Genomic DNA, 22,491 nt, shown 5'->3' with positions numbered 1-22,491 from the left:
CAAAAAAATATTTCAAGAATGTTATGAAGATCATTTACTGGAAATGGGATAATGGGATTTAAAGTTATTTATACTTTTTATTTATATATATAGATATATATATTGGAGACAGGGTCTTGTTGTATTGCCCAGGCTGGAGGGCAGTGGTACAACTATAGCCCAGAGCAGCCTGGAACTCGCGGGCTCAAGCAGATCCAGCCTTAGGCTCTGGAGAAACTGAGGCTACAGGTGAATGCTACCATGCCTGGGTTATACTTTTTCCTTTATATCTTTTTTAATTTTTGTAGTTTCCACAATGAGTTTATGCTACTTTTATAATTAAAAGTATCTTAATTTTCAACAAGAAGCTTTAGATTTCCCTAATTTTCCAATTACCCTGCACCATGACTCAGTATTTGTGAAAAAGAAAATCAGCCTTTTTTTCCGTGTTAATTTTCCAGATTCATCATTTGGAATTGGTAAAAGTTGTACAAAGTAAAACTGTTGACTCTGGGTATGCTAAACCTTTTAAAGCATTGGAGACCTTGGAATAACTTCCTTCAGTTTTTACCACACTGATACTAAGGTGGATGTGAGGTAGAGGATGAAGGAAAACAGTAATCATCTTCAACTGGAAAAAATAAACAGTGAACAGTAATTGGATTTAGATACATTTTGTAAGGTGGACTTCTTCAAGTTTCAGCTCACACTAATACACACACACACACACACACACACACACAATTCAATTGCCTGAGACTAATTGATAATTGTGGTAGAAATGACCACCTATTGACTAAACATTTTTAGCCCCCCCAGATTGTAGAGGTGTTGTGATAAGGATGCCTAGGATAGTATTTCCCCACCTCCACGCATCTAGGTATGGCCACATTACTGCTTAGTGGCCCACAGAATGCTACCAGAAATTTTATAAGAATGCACATTTAATTTGCATTTCTCTAATGATCAGTGATGTTGAGCTTTTTTCATGTTTGTTAGCTGCATAAATATCTTCTTTTGAGAAGCATCTGTTTGTGTCCTTTGCCCATTTTTAATTAGGTATTTTTTCCTGTAAATTTGTTTGAGTTCCTTGTAGATTCTGGATGTTAGACCCAATGCCTATCAACAATAGACTGAATAAAGAAAATGTGGTACATATAAACCATCAAATACTATGCAGCCATAAAACGAACAGTATCAGGTTCTTTGCAGGGACATGGATGAAGCTGGAAGCCATCATCCTTATCAAACTAACGCAGGAATAGAAAAGCAAACACCACATGTTCTCATTTATAAATGGGAGCCGAAAAATGAGAACACATGGACACAGGGAGGTGAATAACACACACTGAGGCCTGTCAGGGGGTGGGGTGGAGGGAAGGAGAGCATTAGGAAACATGGCCAATGCATGCTGGACTTAATACCCACATGATGGGTTGATAGGTGCAGCAAACCACCATGGTACATGTTTACCTACATAACAAACCAGCACATCCTGCACATGTACCACATAACTAAAAATAAAAATTAAAAGAAAAAACCATAATGTATATTTGAGGAATAATGAGTTTACAATTGAGCTTGCAATTTCCTCTCTCCTTTCCCTTTTGAGATAATGTACAGGCATATAAGAGAAATGGTAGGCTCTTGAATCACTGAACAGAAAACTGATTGACAAGCCAATGAAGTACAACTGAACTACAGAGTAACTGAGAGATAAACGTATAATGAATTATAACTTAGAATAAATATAATAGACTTTTAATACATTATTAAAAGCATTACACGCATTGCTTACTTTTTAAGTTAATAGCTCTACATTTTTTTTCAAAGGGAAGTTCTCCAAGCTTTGGGAGGAGCCTTAGCAGCAATCTCCTTTTTCAGTTTAAGAGATGAGTCCAAAGATGAGATGAGAAAGAAAAAGGACCCTGAAAAACGTTTTTGACAAAGAGGAGTGAGAGATGGAATGCTGAAGAATTCTTAGTAATAAAGAATTCTGACAGGAGAAGTGAATGGGGTGATATCAAACAGATTTGCTCAAAGGCATTTTGGGAAGGAAAATTTGTGAGAATATAGAGAGAGGAAAAAAATCAGTCATAAACAGCCTTTTAGTCCCTGAATAAATTTTTCTTCCAAAAGATTCATATTGTTTGTATGCGAACCGTAAGAATTCTCTGTCCACTTCTTCCAGAATTTTCTAAGCCCAACAGGACATCTGCAGAGAAAGAGAATGTCATTCCAGGATAATCAACTACAAGTTACTAAATTAAGATCAAAATATCCTCAACCTTGAACATTTTTCAAAGAGTTTTTAGAAGAAAGAGGCTCTCTAGGGGGTTGAATAATTATATAATTGTACCCTTTGCAGGAGGCTATTTACAGATAAGTAATTTTCCCCACTATTCTTCAAAGTAAAATGTATGAAATAAAGTAGAATTTGGGGTTATTTGTCGAGGAGACTGGGAAGGAAGTCTGTGCAGACTCTGCAAGCTGTCTGGTTAATAACCCACTCTCACCTCATTTCCTGCTATCAAAACCCTGATTGTCAAATCCCTAATATCCTTAAAACTAAGGTGGCCAGTTTAAAGCCCTAGCTAATGAGATCTAAGTGAAAGTCTGATGATGATATTTGATAAATGCTTTGCTCCAGGATTGAGATGCAGCTCCCCTATTAAATACCCTTTCTTCCACCTTAAACATTGGGAATGCAACTGTAGATTCAGTAATCATCTTGCCACTATGGAGGTCACTGTGACACACTAGAGGTGAGAGGACAGAAAGATAAAAGAACCTATTCCTTTATGGATGCCACTTAGCAGCTGAATTAAACAGAAACACTCTCCAAACTGTTACATGAGGAAAGTCAGGTCAGTAACTTTTATTTGGGTTCTATTATTTCAGTCAAAGTTGTTATAAATAGATACTGAATTCTAACCTTGGGTTCCAGAATTCTTCCTAGCATCCCATAGTTACCTCCCTATTCTAGACTTTGATCATCAGATTTGCTTGAGGTAGCTGTGTGGTGAGGTCTGGCTGCTTTAGAAGTCTTGATACTATTCACAACATCTTTTAAAAAATAGTAATACTTTTATGTCCACTCATCTTCCTAATTACACTCAGAGGTCAGTTCCTCCAGAAAGCCTTGGCTGACAACATTTTACCCCGTATAAGCAGAATGATTAAGCAAAATAAGTAAAACACAACAATTAAAGGTGTAGTGTATTATATGTTTGAAAATAACTAAGAGAATACATTTCAAATGTATTGCCATAAAACCATGTCAAGTAAGTGTGATTAGCTTGATCTAATCACTCCACTGTGTTCATATATCAGAAACATCACAATGCATTCTATAAATGTAATACAATTCTAATTTTTCAATTGAAAATAATGTAAGCAAAAAAAAGTGGGCTCTGAAATAAGACTTTCTAGATTTGAATTCTTATTTTGCTACTTACTGGTTATATGACTTGGGTAAATTAATTTATCTGTAAATTGGGGACATTAAGTAGGACTTACGTATCTTGTTGAAAATATTAAATGGGGTAATTCAGTTAAAGTTTTTATAATCTTGCTTGGTTCAATAAAATCTAGCTAATTTTTAGATTACCTTTGGCCAATTTTGGGTAGAGGCTCTTTGCACTCCTGTATTTCTCTGTACACCTCTCTTTTATGAAACACACATCCAGCACTAAAAGTATTTTCTGTAAGCAAGAGTTTTTTTAAGTGTGGTCATTGGACCAGTGACATTAGCAACACCTGGGAACTGGTCAGAAATGCAAATCTAGTAATCCGGAAACTCTGAAGGTGGAGACCAGCAATGTGTGTTTTAACAAGACTTTCAGGCAGATCTGATGCAGACTAAAGTTTGAGGACAACTGAAAACACCCATCTCAGAATCTCCTGAGAATATTCAAGAAAAATATAGTTTCTAGAGCCTTATACCTGTCCAGCAGGAGAAGGGGTCTGGAATCTGCCTGCTTAGCATGCCTGGGATGTGATTCTTCAGCACCACGATGTTTAAGAGCCTTTGCTACTTTACTAGTATGTGATGTATTGGTCCATTTCCCCAGTGGAATTTTCTTCCATGTCTAAGAGGATGTGTTGTTGTTTTTGCATTATTTTTATTATTTTATGTTAATCTCTTAAATATCTAGTGCATACAACAGTCCCAGGCACAAAGTATTTGCTCATTAAACTAGGTGTCCCTAAAATCTTAGTAGAGCTTCAAGATCAATTTCTTCAGAAGAAAAAATATCATACACACACACACACACACACACACACACACACGAAATCACCCTTCACATATGTGCATGTGTATTTCAATTTCTTGGTCACCTTTTTAGTTTTGATAATTTTGAGTAACACATATTTAGTTACAACTTTTTGGTCTTCAACTCAATGTTTGCCATCTTCAATTAGAAGGAAAGAAACAAACAAATACAATTAAATACAGTTTTTTCAAAATACACAAATATAAATACATAGAGAAATTTAAATAATTAAACTTTCAAATGATTTTTTGGGGACATGTTTGTAATTTCACACTTCTGAAGCTATTAAAAATTAAAATTGCACTAAGGCATTTGGAACATGCTGTATTAGACTTAAATGAATGGAATTTTGTTGTGGAAGGTAGAAGCAATATTTTCTCCAGCAAATGTATCTGTAGATAGAATTGTAACCACAAATTCATAAAAAAAAAGTAAGTTATTGAATCAAATCTGATCAGTTACTTCCCTGCTTATATGTGTGTACAGAGCTACTAATAATGTTATTTGTTACTTACTAGCAGAAGACATAGGGGTGTGTGTGTGTGTGTGCGTGTGTATCTGTGGAGGCATACATGTGTGTATATATCCTCAGCTTAAAATTGTTCATATACATCTACATGAAAATTTTTAAATTCAGGAAATTATATCCAGCGGCCTATTTTATTCCCCATGAATTATAAAGGAACACCATTTTCTCCTCTTACAAGCAAATCTCAATCTACCTCAGGAGTCTATCAAAGAGCAACTTTGAAAAACCACTGGTTTAGTCAGTGATGTGGTTACTAGGTGATGCTAGGCCCCATTGCCATTGTTAAAATCTTATCCATAAGCGAGATGAGAAGGCCCTTACTTGGCATGTAGAAGTGGGAGTAGCAGGAGATGGCAGGTAGCTGCAGGCTGATGATACATGAAGCATCAACATATCTATATAGAACCATCAAGTCCATGAATATACCCACTTTTCATAACAAACCCAAAGCTATTTTATCATTAATCCCAGTCAACAATAGATCCAACTGTGCTGCAGTATCCTGGCATTGAGGTGCCCATGAACTCATGTGAGTTTGTCTTGGTTTTGACAGTGCGGGACCAGCTAGGCTCCCAGCATCAAATCCCTCCATATAGCAGGCAAATGAGCACCAGACTTTTCTGCCTGCTGTGGCAAGTTTAAGAAAGGGGAGCTCACTAACCTGATTCATGTGCTGAGAAATGTCTTTGCACATAGTAGATACTCAATATATTTTGAATGAATGGATTTGTTGGTGTCATAAAATTGCCCTCATCCATATTGAGGAAAATTCCATTCAATTGGCTGAAATTCCTCCCCACACTCCTCACCTCCTGTAAGCTTGTAGCCAGACAAAAACTTAATTAAAAAGAGCTGACTAAATTAGAGAAGCTACCTAATTCGCTCTCATAGGGTCACACAACTTTAATTTATTGGTAGGCCAGGTGTGACGGTTCTCACCTATAATCCTAGCACTTTGGGAGGCTGAGGTGGGTGGATCACCTGAGGTCAAAAATTTGAGATAGGCCTGGCCAACATGATGAACCCCCATCTCTGCTAAAAATACAAAAATTAGCTGGGGGTGGTGGTGGACACTTGTAATCCCAGCTACTCAGGAGGCTGAGGCACGAGAATGGCTTGAACTCAGGAGGTGGAGGTTGAAGTGAGCCCAGATAGCACCACTGCACTCTAGCCTGAGTGACAGAGCAAGATTCCGTCTGAAAAAAAAAAAAAAAAAATTAGTCATAAAGACCTCTAACTTGTCAGTCACATGGACCTGAGTTCAAGTTCCACCTTCATCATGTTTTAACATGAGTATATATGCACTTCAAAGGCTCTGCTCCATGTGTGCGATGTGGGGCTCATAATAACATGCATTTTCACTGTATGACTCTCAAAAAATTTGGAGGAAACAATCCATTTGCTGCAGCCAGCAAAGTGTCTTGTACCCAGAAAGCACTCAACGCATTAGCTAATATTAAAAGGGGAGAAATAAACAAGCAGAAAAGCCCAAGGCCATGATACCTACCCAGTAACCTTTGATTTATGCATGATAACTTTCTTTCTTTTTTTTTTTTTTTTTTTTTTTTTTTTTTGTGATATGTAGCCTTGCTCTGTCACCCAGGCTGGAGTGCAGTGGCAAGATCTCGGCTCATTGCAACCTCTGTCTCACAGGTTCAAGAGATTCTCATGCCTCAGCCTCCTAAGTAGCTGGGATTAGAGGTGCCTGCTACCATGCCCCGTAGAGATGGGGTTTTGCCATGTTGGCCAGGTCAGTTTTGAACTCCTGACCTTAGGTTATCTACTTGCCTTGGCCTCCCAAAATGCTGTAATTACAGGCGTGAGCCACCGTGCCTAGTCATGCCATAATAACTTTCTTCCATTCATCCTAATAGCTTCCCATCAAGACTGAGGAGAGAAAGATGAACAAATTGAGATTAAACCCTTTTAAGATACCTTTGTACCTCCTGAATGAATAAAATTATAAAAATATGACAATTAATGAGTTTTACAGAAATATGGGAGAACTCCAGTTCTTTATGTTACTTTTCTAGAAAACCAATTTATGGTTCTAAAATGTACCTCCCCTCCATACTATACCTCTGACATGATCAAATGATACCTTTTTAAATGGATAAGTTAACAACATAATGAATAAACTAAATTATAAGCAAATGAAACTTCGTAGCATTGAAGAAGAAAACTCAGTTGATTAGTCTGTACTCATGCTGCTAATGAAGACATACTCAAGACTGGATAATTTACAAAGAAAATAGGTTTAACACATTCACAGTTTCGCATGGCTGGGGAGGCCTCACACCTGGAGGAAGGCGAATGAAGAACAAAGACATGCCTTACATGATATCAGGCAAGAGCTTGTGCAGGGGAACTCTCATTTATAAAACCATCAGATCTCAGGAGATTTATTCTCTACCATGAGAACCTTATGGGGGAACCCACCCCCATGATTCAATTTACCTCAACCTGGCCCCACCCTTGACACATGTGGATTATTATAATTCAACATGAGATTTAGATGGGGACACAGCCAAACTATATCATCAGGTTCATCAATACATATTAAAATATCAATACATATGAAATATCTAATCATAAAAAAAAGTCTGCAGAACCAAGACCTCTGTGATCCTATTTTAAAAACAGCTACAATTTTAGTTAGAATGTTTCCCTTAGGAGGAAGTATTTTCTGCATAACTTTTAATGTACTGTTGATGAGCACAATTCATCAAAACTCAAATAAATATTTGCAGAAGTCCTGCAAGATGTAAAGCGTAGAGATAGATGCTATAGAGGATAATTGTACTTCAGGATGAGTAAGACCCCACACTTGACCTCAAATAAATTAACTTTAAATAGAGTGGATGACTCATGTGCAGAATGTAAGAATAACAAAAGGTCAAGGTAACTAGCAAAAAGGAACATGTGGGGATTCTTAAAAAGGAAATAAAATATTAGTTGATTCAGGAAGGGTTGAAAGGAGTAAGTTTTCCTTGAATAGTCTTAGAAACGGTCCCCTTCACTACCTCCTAGTACTGAGACTAGGGTGTCATAGGCTATAGAAAGATATGGAGAGCAAGAATCTTCTCTACTCTTACAGGAGTGGCTGAAAGAAGATTTTCTTACCAGGATGTAGCGTAATAACATTTAAGGGCTTATAAAGTCAGAGAGACAGGGGTTCGAATATCCTAGCTCCATCTCTCTCACTAAGGGTCAAGTTGCTTATCCTGTCAACACCTCAGGGTCTTTATCAGTAAAATGTTAAGAATTTTTCCTACCTGAGTGGGAGAAGAAAATGATTCATCCTTTGGGAGGCCAAGGTGGGCGGATCACGAGTTGAAGAGAACGAGACCATCCTGGCCAACATGGTGAAACCCCATCTCTACTAAAAATATAAAAATTAGCTGGATGTGGTGGTGCACACCTGTAATCCCAGCTACTTGGGAGGGTGAGGCAGGAGAATCACTTTAACCTGGTATACAGAGGTAGCAATGAGCTGGGATTGTGCCATTGCACGCCAGCATGTCAAAACAGAAAGACTCTGTCTCAAAAAAAAAAAAAAAAAAAAGAAAATGATGCAATCCAAATACAAGGACAAGCTTGGTATCTGGCACACAGAAAGTACTGAATATGACTAGTTGATTGATGATGATGGCAATGATGATGGTGCTAGTGGTGGTATTTATGTGGCCTGCCTAGAGCTGGCTCTGACTGGGGGTACAGTGAAAGACTTCTGGGCTCCTGAGGTTTTCCATATAAATGACACCTAATAAATGTAAACTGTCCAAAAGATCATGTGAAATTTAAGAAAAGGAAGGACCTCAGGCTTGTTCAACTACTTAATAATAATACAAATAGTGGAAGCAGTAATGGCAGCTAACGTTTATTGAGCACTTACTGTATGCCAAACGTGTGCCTAGTGCTTTAGAAGGATTTCCTCATTCATTCTTCACAACAGTATGCAGTACGTCCTATGTCCTAATATTATTGTTTCTTTCTTTCAGAGGTAGACACAGGCTTAGAGAGGCTACAGTAAACACTTAAGTTCCCCAGTCAGTATATGCTGGAAAGGAGTTAAAATTCAGTCTCTCCGGCTTGGTGTCAATTAATAAACTATGTAATTAAGCATTTTGCCCATTGCCTGATTCTCCTTCTGATGTGTGAATACTTGGCTCAATCCATGAGGTAAAAAAGAGAGAAAATTATCTCTCTTTGACCCTGCTTTGCCTTAACATCCAACTTCCCTTCTCCAACCAGGGATTGCTTCAATGCACAGCAATGAATGCCAAGAACTGGCCCAGCCTCAGCGATGACTAGGGGTCAGATACCAGCACAGGTAAAAGTCTGTGACAACCCCACCCTTGTACAGGGTGCGTGACAGGAACGGGAGTTTGGGGATAATGGAAGAAGGCTAGGAAAGATGGCACCAGGCATGCTGAAAATACTGACACTAATAATATTAATAATAAATAATAGGCCTCACTGTGCTGTAGGCATTCTATTAGTAAGACCTTTATTTAACCCTGAAAACAGGCCTATGCAGACAGATCTATTGTTATCATTATTTCACCATTTGGGATAGGGAGGCCCTGATAATCAGATGATTGCTCAAGCTCACGTGGTTGGAAAGTGGAAAGCAGGAATTTGAACTATGTTCAGCACCTGCATTCTTGATCATTATGCTATATTGCTTTTCATAGATACAAAAATTACTGTCGGCCACGGTGGCTCACACCTGTAATCCCGTCACTTTGGGAGGCCAAGGCTGGTGGATTACCTCAGGTCGGGAGTTCGGGACCAGTCTGGCAAATACGGTTAAAACCCCATCTCTACTAAAAAATACAAAAAATTAGCCGGGCATGGTGGTGGGTGCCTGAAACCCAGCTACTCGGGAGACTGAGATGGGTGAATCCCTGGAACCCAGGAAGTGGAGATTGCAGTGAGATGAGATCACACCACTGCACTCCAGGGCATGATCTATCAGGACTCTGTCATCCAAAAAAACAAAAATTACAATGATCTTTTTCCATAAGCCATTCTTTCACTCCAGACTCCGTGTAAGTCCATGAAAGAGAGAGACTGAGATCAAGACAGAAAAAGAGTGAGAGGGGGAGAATATGAGCATACAAGCTTGGAGAGTGGCAGTTGAGGAAACAGCAATCATGTCAAAACAATGTACTTTGCCTCATATAATACAGTGTTTGTGATCATCTTCTCAATGAAACAGGGTGCTGTGATTAGAGTATAAGTATGGCCCTCCTCATGAGGATGGAGGGATAGCATTTTTGACCTTTAGCTTAACTGTTAAAGAAATTGTGGTCCCAGGAAGGCATACAAACTAGTGGATCTTCCCCACCTCCAAAATCCAAAAGTAATATTTTGTTTCCATGTTTCTTTCCATAGTTTCAGTCTTCTCATCCCTATCATTCATTTACTGGCCTGTTTTTTTTTTCTTGTTTTCTATACAGAAAAATGCCACCTCTGTGTTCTTTGATGTGCAAAAGGATGGAGGAGAGCAAGCTATGGTGCCTCAATGGTTTGGGGATTTTTTTAATCTTAATTTTATTATGCCAACTCCACTGAACTTAATTATGGTAAATACAGAATTACACAATTACCCTCTGTTTCCTTCTTCAGAAGCCATATTTTAATAAAATTCACTACATACCACTTTTCCCCTGAGCACTAGAAATGTGTTGATGTAAAACATGTTATAATGACAATTAAAATACAGCTTACATAATGATAGTATCAAAATAAAATTATAGATGTATCGAGACAACACGGTCATGCATTTTTATTATAAATACATGCTTGGACCAATATCTGGTAGCCTAATGAAAAGGGAACGGAATTTTGGTTAAACCACAAAAGCTGTTTAATGGTTTCCAAATACCTAACGGGAGCTGAAAACCTATAAAATAAAATTTCCCCAGTCATATTTTTAATTTTAAAAGTCAAGGAAATATATGAAACATCTGGTGAAATTGTTCAAAGTAAGCATGCATATGCATATTTTAAGATAAGCCCTTTTTTTCTTAAATACCTGTGTAACTGCCTAAATTTCATCATGTGTATCATTGATGACAAATTCACAACTAAGTTTAATGAAAAGCATAAAATAATAATAATAAATAGCATGCTATTACATTAACTAAGTAGTTCAGAATAGATTCTCATTAAAGAGCCACCCTACCATAATGAACTTATACCTTACAAAATATGGTTGCAGTTACAACATCAGAGAGAAATGCAGGAAACAGAAACATTTCTTCTAAATGTTTGTAGCTACGGTGTCTGACTAGAATAACCATGTCACAAATATTATTGAAATAATGAGATATCATTTTGTTCAGTTTTACTGCAGAAGCAAAGTACATAATTTTCATTTCAGGTAATTATTTTTCACTAATTAATAAGTGTTTTTAGAACCTACAGTGCTAATTCCACTTCCTCATTTAATCTTGAAAATAACACTTTCAGATTATTCCTAATACATCTATTTTACACAATGTATCTCTAGTTTAGACTTTCCTTCAGATGTGCAGACTTCTGGGACCTTCTGTCTCCAAAGCTGATCCTTAACCCTCAACCCTGTTCCGCCTCAATCTTTTCCATTTCAGATGGTAATAATCTCACCTTTCTGGTTGCTCAGACCCCAAATCTTGGATTAACCCTTGATCCCGTTCTTTCTTTCACATCCCACATTCTATCTACCTAGAAATCCTGTTTCAACCTTCAAAATGTTTCCCTTCTTAGAAGCTCAAGCCACCAAACCATCGATCTTACCTGGAAATGCCTCCTATCTGTTCTCCCTAGAGTAGTATGATTCTACTTTTTGCCCTTACCCTCAATACTACTGAGAGTGTTATCCTTTTCAAACAAGAGAAAGCCCATCTCATACCTCTGCTAAAATCCTACCTCTGGCTGTCTACATTTAGAGTAAATGATGAAATGCCTGTGATTGCCCTGCACAAACTAGCCCCATCGCATCTCTGACCTCAAGACCTCCTGCTGTCCCTCCTCATTGACCCTACTGAGCCACAGTAGCCTCTACACTACTCCTCCAACATGCCAGGCCCATGCTTGCCTTGGAGTTTTGGCACTGGTCATTCCTACTCCCAGGGAGTGGTCTTCCCGTAAATCCACTGTACCAATTCCCTCACTTCAAGTCTTTGCTCAATTGTGACCACATCAAGTCTACCCTATTACTCTACTTAAAAGTACAGGCCACATTTATAGCCCTTAGCACTATCAAACTAACAATCTTCAGCAAGTTCCACATTCTCTTCCTTATCCCATAATGTTCACCAACTTGTAACATGCCATAGGATGTATTTATAACATCCATCTGTTTTCACACATGAGAGTGTAAGCTGAGAGATAGAGGAGGGAGGAGAGAGGGGAGAAGGGAGAGAGGAGAGGGAGAAGAAGAAAAGGAAGAGGAAAGGAGAGAGAGAAAGCTTTTACTTTTATACAGGTGTGTCCAAGCACCTAGAAAAGTTCACATGGAAGGTGCTTAATAAATATTTCTAGGAAAAAATATAGATAAGGAATAAAGGAGTAAAGCTTATAAAAGTATACGTAACTTTCCCAAGGCTCTGCAGATAGAGGGAGTCTGCAATGGAATTCAAGCGTTAGGCTGCCAGATTTCCACTGCTCTTAGCCTTTCTGTTATCTTAAGTCCACGAAATTCATGATTTGCTTTAATCAGTTCTATAAAAATTCTCATTCCACTGAGTAACATCACCAAAATGTTCTGTGTGTGTGTGTGTGTGTGTGTGTGTGTGTGTGTGTGTGTGTGTCTCTCACTCTCCATCTCCCTCTGTCTCTCTCACTGTTCTCTCTTTTGCTCTCTCTCTCTCTCTCTCTCTGTGTGTGTGTGTGTGTGTGTGTGTGTGTGTGTAAATTTTCAGTGTAGCAGAAGAAACAGAGGAGAGTGTAATCCAGCATAACTACTATGGTAATTTCACAGCAAAATTCAAACTTAGCAAATAATGATTATTTAAGGAATATTGACAATGACCACTTAGTAACTTAAACACAGCTTTTAAATTTATTAAACATGCTAATCTCAGTGCTAAAATATTTCCATGCTTATTTCATGAAATCCTTGCAATTACTCTATTAGACAGGTACATTTTTATTGTACCCATTCCAAAGATAAGAAAATTGGTGAAAAATGTGGTACTTTTTTGATCCATGTCCGACAGGCAGTAAGTGGATGAGCTAACACCTTCAGAACATAGTCAAGTTTAAAACATGAGAAAAATGCTTAAAGAGCAATTTAAAAATGGAAATATTTTTATTTAAACTATAATGCAGAACACTACACTGAACCCTTTAAGTGACTTCTTGCTACCATCTATCAAGAATAAAAGAAAGAGTCAGCAGCTGTGGAATGGCAAAAGCGCAACACTCAAAGATGGAGAATTCTGCAAATGACCAATTATAAGACTATTAAGCTGCAGCTCTTTTACAGCAAGAGGAAAAATAATCCATTAAACTGAAAACTCTCCTACCCTTTCCTCCAAGGCCCACACAAACATTAATGTTGCATTTATTAGGATGTACTTCCTGAGCTCTACAACTTGACTTTCATCAATTGTATTAATACAGCCCTCTCACTTTGCACATATATCTGAATGATGGATCTCCCCACTTGAGGTTTGTAGAAAGAGTGGAGTGAATGAAATAAAGTTTAGGAAGAGCCATCATAATCCATAATGGTGGGTACTGAATCAAGACAAGAAGAAACATCTTTTCTCATTTATTTGAATGAAAAGTCTACAGTATATTTATTGCCTGCATTCGGGGCTACTTTTTGCATAATGGAGAACAAGCATTTTTCACTTGGAGATAAGGGTTTGTGTGCTCAAAATTCTATGGGCCTACAGAATTAGTCTTGTTTTAGGACTAAAATAAAGCATATATTTCTGTAAATAGATATGTTTAAACAATCAGCAACTGTGACATCTTTAAACCACTATACATTTAGGATAGAAAAATCTATAATTACTTTAAGCATTTATGCATTTGTACAACAATTGAGCAGTGTACATAGTGATTAACAACCTGGATGTTTTCGGACGAATCTAAGTTTGAATCCAGGCTTTGCCACTTACCAGCTATGTGACTTTGGGCTATGAGAATCAGTTTCCTTAGCTCAACAATAGGGATGAGAATATGAGCATTGCAAGACTACTATGAAAACTAAATGAAATACTTTTAGCACATGGCTCAGTGATTCATAGTAAGGACTCAAATTATTATTATGGTTACTACTACTTTTATTGAAAAAAGATTAGAAAGTCTGTTTGCATAAATGTGATATGTATCCTATATCACTGAAATTTCATCTATTTAGTTTTCGACTTTATAATCTAATAATGTAATTCAAAAAACATTTAGTCATCAATATAGTTGAAAGCAGGTTGCTTGTCAAACATGGAAATATAATACGAAGAAAGCTGACTCAATACTCTTTCAGACATATATTTACCTGTACATAGGTTTTATTGTTTTGATTTTTTAAGTGCAGAAAAAGTATATATTGACTATGCCAATTCACAAAAGGTCCATTAATTAACCGGTCTGACTATATGTTGCATAAATGTCATTTTACATAGAGATCATATGTGCATTTTAGTGATTAGGAAATATATTTGCAGCTGTTTTTAATTGCCTAATTAATGTAAAAGGGGACAAGAGGCAGAGTAAGGCTTGTTGCTTACTGTAGAGTGAACCAGGAGTTTAATGTACTTTATATTCCATTATGCCATGGAAATGTTTCTGTGCCCTGGGGATTTCAACAAAAAAATTTACTTTAATGAAAGGGACCAAATATGGTTCCAAAGCTTTCAGATAGGAGACCTATATATCCTGCAGTTTACATCAGAAATGTCCACCTTCTCTCTCAACTGCATCGAGATAGAGAAGATGTCATCACAAAGGCTGAAAGCAATTACAGTAAATGTTGGGAAGAGAAGGACATCGAGTTTTGAATGTCCCAAAGCTGGGCTAAAAGAATTATGTTTAAAGTAAAGAAAGTGTCAGCTACAATATGATTTTTCACTGAATGAATGCCAGTCAGTGAGCCTTACATTAATGTAGAAAATCGGCTGTTTTTGCTATAATGCTTTCAACTGCACATGGCTAAAATCAAACTCAAAATAGTAAAAAGAAATGTGTTTCAGAAAATAACATGTCCTAGAAACTCACAGACACATCTAGATTCAGATATAGTTGAATATAGGAGTTCCAGAATATCAGCAGGGCTCGCCCTGTCTCCCACCACTCAGCCCTGCTCACATCTACTTGACTTTATGCTATAGCAAGCCTCTCCTCATACAGGATGGCCACTGGGAGCCACAGAATCACATCTCCCCAGCTTAGAAATTCCAGGGAGAGGAGATAATGTTCCCATTTATCTCTGAGAGAAACATCTTGAGGAAGATTCTAATTGGCCTAGATGAGGGCAAATGAACTACAAAGGAACCAATCACCTGCTTTGCTTGACCTGGGACAGATACCTCATCCCTGGGGCCAGAAAGATAGGTGGGATGTCATCATTTCTCAGTTTTGGGAGAAAAAGGTCTAATATTTTTGCCAGATGGAAGGGAATAGGACATGGAGATATGAAAACTATAGCTTGCTGCTACTGTAAATTCCACAATTATCACCCCCTGCCTTGTGCCTTATGATCATGCAGTAAGCTGACCTGTGAGATCATTTTCCCTATCAGTAGCCTTGATATATATGATTGAGAAGCAAACTGTAAAATAATACAGAAGTAGTCTGAATATAGGAAATTAACTGGACTAGTAATGACCAAGATAGCTGTATGAAAATATATTTTAAAATTCCCACAAACTCACCCAAAAGTTCAAAGTGGGAGCTGGAAATGAAAAGACAGTTTTGACAAGAGCAAGTTTTTTTCCAAGCTAAACAAAAAAGATTACAGACTTTTAGAAACTACATTTTTAAAGAAAAAAGAAAAAACAAATAAAGAAAATGAGGCCTATTAAAATTAAGAGATTTATTTAGGGTAACTTAGCCAGTTAATGGCAGGATTAAAATGAGAACACATTGTATATTCCAAGTGTGGTCTTTTAAATCTATGATACAACCTGTATATACGTAGGAAATAGAACACTTGTAATTTGTTAATCTCTAAATATTTATGAAGTTGAAGTAAATATATTCATTGTTCCAATTATTCTTAAAGAGAAAAATGCCCAAAGACATAATTGGACGGATATGTATACACGAAATACACATGGAGATATCTTCAAATATAATATGTGCATGTCTTCATTCCTTCCCTCTGCTCTTTTTAAAAATGCCCCTTTAAAAATTTCCCACTCACCATCTGTTAGGTAAATTTCCTAAAACACAGTAAATGTGGAGGCAGGGATTGTTATAGAGACTATTCCAAATGGCAATGACACCTATACTTATGAAATTATAAAAAGTGTAGGTTAAAGTTGTTTTTTTAACAAATTTCACCACTGTAGTAATACCACACCACCTATGTGCTCAGCTCTACAGGATTTCATAAGATGGAGAGAGAAAAAAGGAAAAAAAAATCTAGGTATTTATGTATAAAATGTTATCCCAAAAGTTTGATATTACATTCAAGCTTCAATTAACAGAAGGAAAACATTGATACATTCACTAAAGTATTTCATTTATGGTACAAGGTCCACAGACTTAGATTTGCATTATTTTCCAACAAGGGTAGAGTTGACCACTTTTTCCATCTACTTCCTTTGGGAGAAAAAAAAAAAAAACATCCTCCTGAATCAGATGCCATTCAATTCCAAATCTACAGCTTAGACTATGTCACTACACATGACATATTATTCATTTAGAGTCAGGATGTAGCAAGAGTAATTTATACTCTTGGAGTGTTTGCTCTCAAGTCAATAACTGAGAAGCCTTGAATAAAAATGTTCCCATTACTTTCTGCTATAATATATCTTACTTACTGCCCATAAAACAGTGGTCAGAGAAGATTTATCTAATGGTTACCATATTATATAACCTCTCCACTTTAAGCCATCCCACCTTTGTGATGATTTAAAAAAAATACATTACTTATAGTCAATATTAATTTATATTTAATCTTTCTTAGCATTAGGAGAGTATTATTTTGTACAAGCTCGGAACAAATCTCCAGAAATTCCTCCCTGATGTTTCTTTGAGGCTGAAAATACATTGCAGGGCAGTTGCAGTGATTTAATTCTAGTTGGCAGATCCCTGGCCACACACTAATTTCATTAGCCTCAAATTTCTGGATTGATTTGAAGACCCACTGGATATGATTCCTGTCCTCAGACATGTCATTTACTAACCGACTCAGTGTGTAAAGAGAGGAGAGGAAGAGGACTTGCTAAGCTCATATCTTCAATCTGGTATACCAGCATGCCCATGAAAATTCAAAGTCATAGACACTATTTATATCTCAGTAGTCATTCTTGCCCAGGTCCAAATTTTCAGGGAAGAACTTCATTCCTGGCTTTGCTGGTGGCAGCAGCATTTGTTACATCTATTACCATCTCATTTCTCCCTCTTTCCCTGCAGTGCTCAGCATCCCCATTTAAGTCCCTAAGTATTCCTTCTCCTAGCCTACAGGCTTAATTTACTACAAATGTATATCTCAAGTGATCCGTTTGGCATGATCCCTACAGCAACCTGCCGGGACCAAAGGAAAAAAGAAAACTCACTGGAAAGCTAGGAATTCAATCATTTGGAGGAGTTTCTTTTATATAGGACAATCTTAATTGAACTGAACCTTGGAATCCCAGAGAAGATTCACTATGTCCTTTTTTTCTCCCTCTAAGAGTGCCTTTGAACAATAGGTATGTGTACCATTATTCTCCATACTCATTTTGCCGGCTTATGGAAACTGGAAAAGTGGGGACTGGAATTACATGGCAGGAGCTTCTAAGATCACATGCCAAAAGGGCTACTGGAAGAGACTGTTGGTATACGAAATGCAGATTCTAACACTAGTAGTGATTAACCAGGACACAAACCAACCAACTGTTTTATCTAGCTTGCATGCATGGTAAGCTACAAGTTGGTGCATTCCTCAGACTACCAGCCTCTTCTCAGTAAATGCAGGTGAAAACTGGAGGCTCTTTTTTCCTCAGCTCTTCAATCCAGCATGAATAGCTGCAATTTGCAAATTAGAGGAAAATGACTGTGTTTTCTTTGAATGGTTTTAGTCCCAAGCCAGAATGCTAACGCTAGCATTGGGTTCCTTTCTACTCAGTTCAGGGAATGGGGAAATTAGTGTAAGGTCAGCACTCCCCCTCCTTGTTCCCTGCTAGTTGCTTCAGGTTCACACAACAGGAGGAATCAGCTCCCCCTGGAATCTTTTTTCAGCAAACACAGTCCCTCAGCCTCATCTGCTATCCCTTTCTTGACTTTAACATTTCACTCTTTTTTTAGGCAGAGACAGACTAATCTGCAGTACTGCCCATGGTGAGTAAAGAAACAGGCAGCAAAATAATTTTAAAATTCTAAACAAAACATTTTGTGCCTTTAACCCCAGGGGCTAACAGGGAAAACACTGTAGCTTCCCCCAGCCCCAGTGGTTCTCAGGTAATGTCTCTGACCTTACCCTCTCCCACTGCACTGCTACCTCAACTTGTCTAGCTTTAAGCTCAAAGATGAAGGAAGCACTCTGGGTTTCGGCTACAAATCAAGTTCTTCCTTAAAGCAAGGAACTCAGAGTGATGGCTAGCCCCAAGGCACTTTTGGGTTTGCAAACCTTTAAGGACCTCCATGATAGCACTCAGAAAGTGTCAGGGATGCTCAGAGGATCAGAGGGGCCATGCAAGTGGCAGCCTAGGATGAGCACTCCTCTCTCCTGAATGCAAACTTCACACTCCTGGATGTGATGTGGTGACAGCCCTGGGTCTCACAGAGTCCCTTTCTGAAGCCCAACACCTTTCCGGAAAGCACTTGAGAAGGGCCGGTTCTCTACATATGAGGAGCATAAACTTGCCAGGATGAACGTGTACATCTGCGGAAGAGATTAGCTGGGTTTGGGTACCACCAGGCAGGGAGAGAGCCGCTAGGCTTTGGGAAAGGGTCATGTTAATACTGAGATGAACCAAGAACTTGGGAGTGAAGACAGAGGGGAAAAGGAGGCAAAGATTGAAAGAGAGGGGAAAAAAGCAGCAAAGGAGACAGAGAAAGAGAGAGCGATGCACATATAGGGAGACACAGAGGAGGGAACCTATAATCACAGAGATCCTGAAACTCAATTTCCAAACCCCAAAGCCACACATTCCTACCCAATGCAGATCGGGAGCCATGGGGCAGAGGCTGCGGGAGCAGGAGGCAAGAGAACACTGCGGTAGAACCCACCACTCAGCGCCCCGATCCGCCTTCCTCCCATTTTTTCTTAGTCGCCCTCCGGCACAGGAGCGGGAGGACCAGGGGGCCCTGCTCCACGCACCTCTCTGCCTCCCAACGGGCGCCTTCATGCCTTGCTCTGGGAATCCTCCTCCAAACAGAGAATTTGGCTTGGGGTCTGCATCGGGGAGGTGGTGGGTGAGGGGGGCGGAGGGAGGAGGCAGGGAGAGCTATTTGTTTAGCAGTTAGCATGAGCTCATCTCTGGGCTGAGGTCTGAAGTGGCAGGAGTGGAAAGCTGATCGCCCAGCTCCGGCCAGTGGCCGGATTGCAAATGCAATTTAGACGGTGCAAAAAATTGCCCGGAGCAAACCAACTGAGGGTCACGTCTGCGGGCAGCATCTCTCCACCTGAGGAAGGTCGCAGCACCTCAAGACCTGGGCTCTTGCGGAGGCTGGCTACAGGTCTGGAAATCAACCCAAGGGAGATGGGGACTTAATATCCACTTCTAGGTTAAGACCAAGCCCTCGATTTAAGAAGTGCCTCCTTAAGGTCGTCTCCAAATTTTCCAGGGGAGTGCAGGTTTGCAGGCTGGCTTGGGGGTGGTGGGAAGCTGGGGAGTTGGGAAATGCCCAGTTTCCAGGCATCTTCTCATCTTTCCTATTCCATTCCTCTTAACTAGCTCTCCTAGGAACCTGGCACTTTCACAAGCCTGTTTTCGGACCATATTTCACTCTAATGCAAACCCATTTAAATCATCGCCTTGTTTTTCGCAGATTGCTTCTTGTAAATGGGGCCATAAATCCAAGATGTCAAGCCGGATGGAGTGGAGCGTGGACAGGGGAGAGATGGAAGGGAAATAAACCAAGCAGGGAAGGTATCTCCTTGGGCGGGGTGGGAGGGATTCGGCAGGATCTCCAGGGTGGAAATGAGCTAAGGCTGACCTGACCCGAACCACGAGAGTCCAAGGGAGCTTTTAGGGTTAAGAGCGCAGGTAGCCACGGTGTGCTCCGCCCCAGAGGGAGCGCCCCCCTACCTGGAAGAGCCTCAGGATGTTGGCTACCATGATGGAGACCGAACTCCCCGAAGCCCCAATCACTCCAACTACTTTCTCCGGCTTGACGAAAACCGGGGGTTCACCGTTGGTGCAGCGCACGTCGGAGGTGTCCTTCTGGATGAGCGCCTGGACGAAAGTGAGCGACTGTTCGAGCGCGTAAGTGTCCCTGGAACAAGTGTCCAGGATCCGCGCGCCCAGCGTCACGTTGGGCAGTAGGTTGGGATCACTGTTGATCTGGTCCAGGGCGTAGAGCATCGCTTCCAGCCTGTGGATCCCATTCTCCCTCTTGATGTCACCGCAGGGCACTCCGCTGGGACCCTTGGCGTGCACGGGGAACAGCCCCCCAAGGGTGACATCCCCCTCGATCCGGATTGAGTGCGGGGCGTACATCTCCTGGCCGCGCGCCGCCGCCGCCGCCAGCGCACACAGTAGCACCTCCAGCACGCAGCAGGGGAACTTCATCAAAGTCAGGACGCGGAGCAGCTTCCTCAGCTGGACCATGCTGCTCCGGCTGCTGCGGTGGCGGCGGCGGTGATGGAGGGGAAGGTGGTGGGCTCACCGAGGTCTGAGCCCCTCTGGGCGAGCTCCTCCGGGAAAGCCCAGGGGATCCTCCAGGCACGAAGGGTGGGGGAATCCGGGGAGGGGCGACTGGAGAGGGTGAGGGGTCCTGAGGCGCCTGCCAGCCTGGGGCGCCTCGCTCTCTCTGGTTCGCCGGCCGGGCGCGCAGCGCTCGCGCTCACCAGCGTGCAGCTCGCTCTCTCCAACAGCCCAGCACTGGGGAGAGGGCAGGGATTGCTATCGCTTTAAATGGTCGTTCGGCTCCCTCTCCTCCTCCTCCCACTCCCTCCCTCCCTCGATGGCTCTGCTTCTCTCCCCACCCTTCCCAGCGCCAGCCCTCCCCACTGGTTTGCATCATCACGCAGGGAGGGGCTGCGTGCTGAGGTAAGGGGGGGGAATGGGTGGGCGGCTGGGGAATGGGGGGAGGTTTCCTCGGAATGGGAGTTTCGTGGTTCCCAGGGAATCTAGGGATTGCGAGCTGGGCTCTCGCCCCCAACTCACTGTGGAAGCCTCTTGCCTGCCTGCACCCACACCCACGTTCTGGGCATGGGTGTCATCAGCCACCGGATAGGGCGAGGACATCGGGCTGACTGCTTCCAAACCCTAGATCCGGAGCCTAGGCTCTTAGCTTTGGGAGAACCTGAGGGAGAGGCAGAGAAGCCAGTGAGGGAGGGGCGCAGGAAGACCCTAGCTAGGCTCTACTCCTGAGCTGCCTGTGCTAGTTTTTGCTAAGAAAGCCGCACATACACACAAGAGCCTGATTCATGACTTAAACACGCTTTACCCAAAGGGGTCTCCAGTGCCAGGCGCTGAGCTTGGCTACAAGGAAACAGAAGCCAAGAGGAGACACCAGGCATGGGAATGCATCCTTGGTCTTCCGTGCAGAGCTCCATGAACTGATGCGCTTCCCCAGCACTTCTGTGTCGGAAACCTTGGACGCATCCCTTCTCTTTTCTTCTTTGCAGAGATGGAACAACTGAGAACTCCACAGAGCATATTTTCTTCTCTAGTACTGACAGATGTAAGACTCCCTCCTGTTTCTAGAAATGTATCTGGTGCACCTGGTGACAGTTTTTGCCTGCAAGGAACTGCAGGAAAGAGATGATGGCAGGAACAACAAAGAGGGGGCAGGCAGAAGTGTCCCCGTAGATTGGGAATGCCTTTCTCTTTCACTGGCTGGGGTTTAGGGACAATGTCAGGATGCCAGAACAGGCTGCAGTGCAATTGAGAAGCTCTTTATGAAAGGTGCCTCCTCCTGCAGGTCCAGATACATTTGGCCTATTAAAGCAACAAGTGGCTGTACTTCTAATACAAGGAGAGTGATTGTCTCTGTCCTTGGGGATGGGAGTGGACTTGAGGAAGTTAAACCAAATCTTGCTGAGGCTTTCTGTTGGAGTGCGGCAAAATCATATTATACAGACATTAGGGTGGAAAGAAAACGAGAAGCAAGACTATACTTTTTATTTCTGTTGATGATGTAATGAAGAAACCTATCATTGTAGGGAGGAAAAAAAAAAGTGAAAAGGCACGTAGTTGGTTGTCTCTGCCACCAAATAGTTGTGTGCTCTCAGCACTTCTGTTCCTCTGTCTGGGTTTTAGTTTCCCCATCTGGAAAATGATGAGATTGAATTGGATGCTCTCCAAGTTATCTTTTAACTCTCAAATCATCTGTTAAAATAGGTCATGTCCCTTTGGCCATGGTGCTCTTTTTAGGCCAATATTTTCT

General features: G+C 40.6%; 1 protein-coding gene across 4 annotated transcripts in view; it reads right to left on the bottom strand.

Annotated features, from left to right (window-relative positions):
• GRM7 (glutamate metabotropic receptor 7) overlaps window positions 1-21,033 on the bottom strand; it is an 878,927-nt gene extending 857,894 nt beyond the window's left edge. For all 4 annotated transcript variants that reach the window (XM_032289679.1, XM_032289680.1, XM_032289681.1 and 1 more), the window contains exon 1: window positions 20,187-21,033. In XM_032289679.1, the coding sequence (XP_032145570.1) occupies window positions 20,187-20,708 (522 nt within the window). In that variant the 5' untranslated portion in view covers window positions 20,709-21,033. The remainder of the gene's footprint in view (window positions 1-20,186) is intronic.
• Between the last annotated feature and the right edge of the window lie 1,458 nt (window positions 21,034-22,491).

This window comes from Sapajus apella, unplaced genomic scaffold (assembly GCF_009761245.1).
Source record: "Sapajus apella isolate SASKATOON/1434 unplaced genomic scaffold, GSC_monkey_1.0 scaffold23, whole genome shotgun sequence".
NCBI lineage: Eukaryota > Metazoa > Chordata > Mammalia > Primates > Cebidae > Sapajus > Sapajus apella.
The sequence above is the reverse complement of the archived record's forward strand: the minus strand, read 5'-3'. Positions and strand labels throughout refer to the sequence as shown.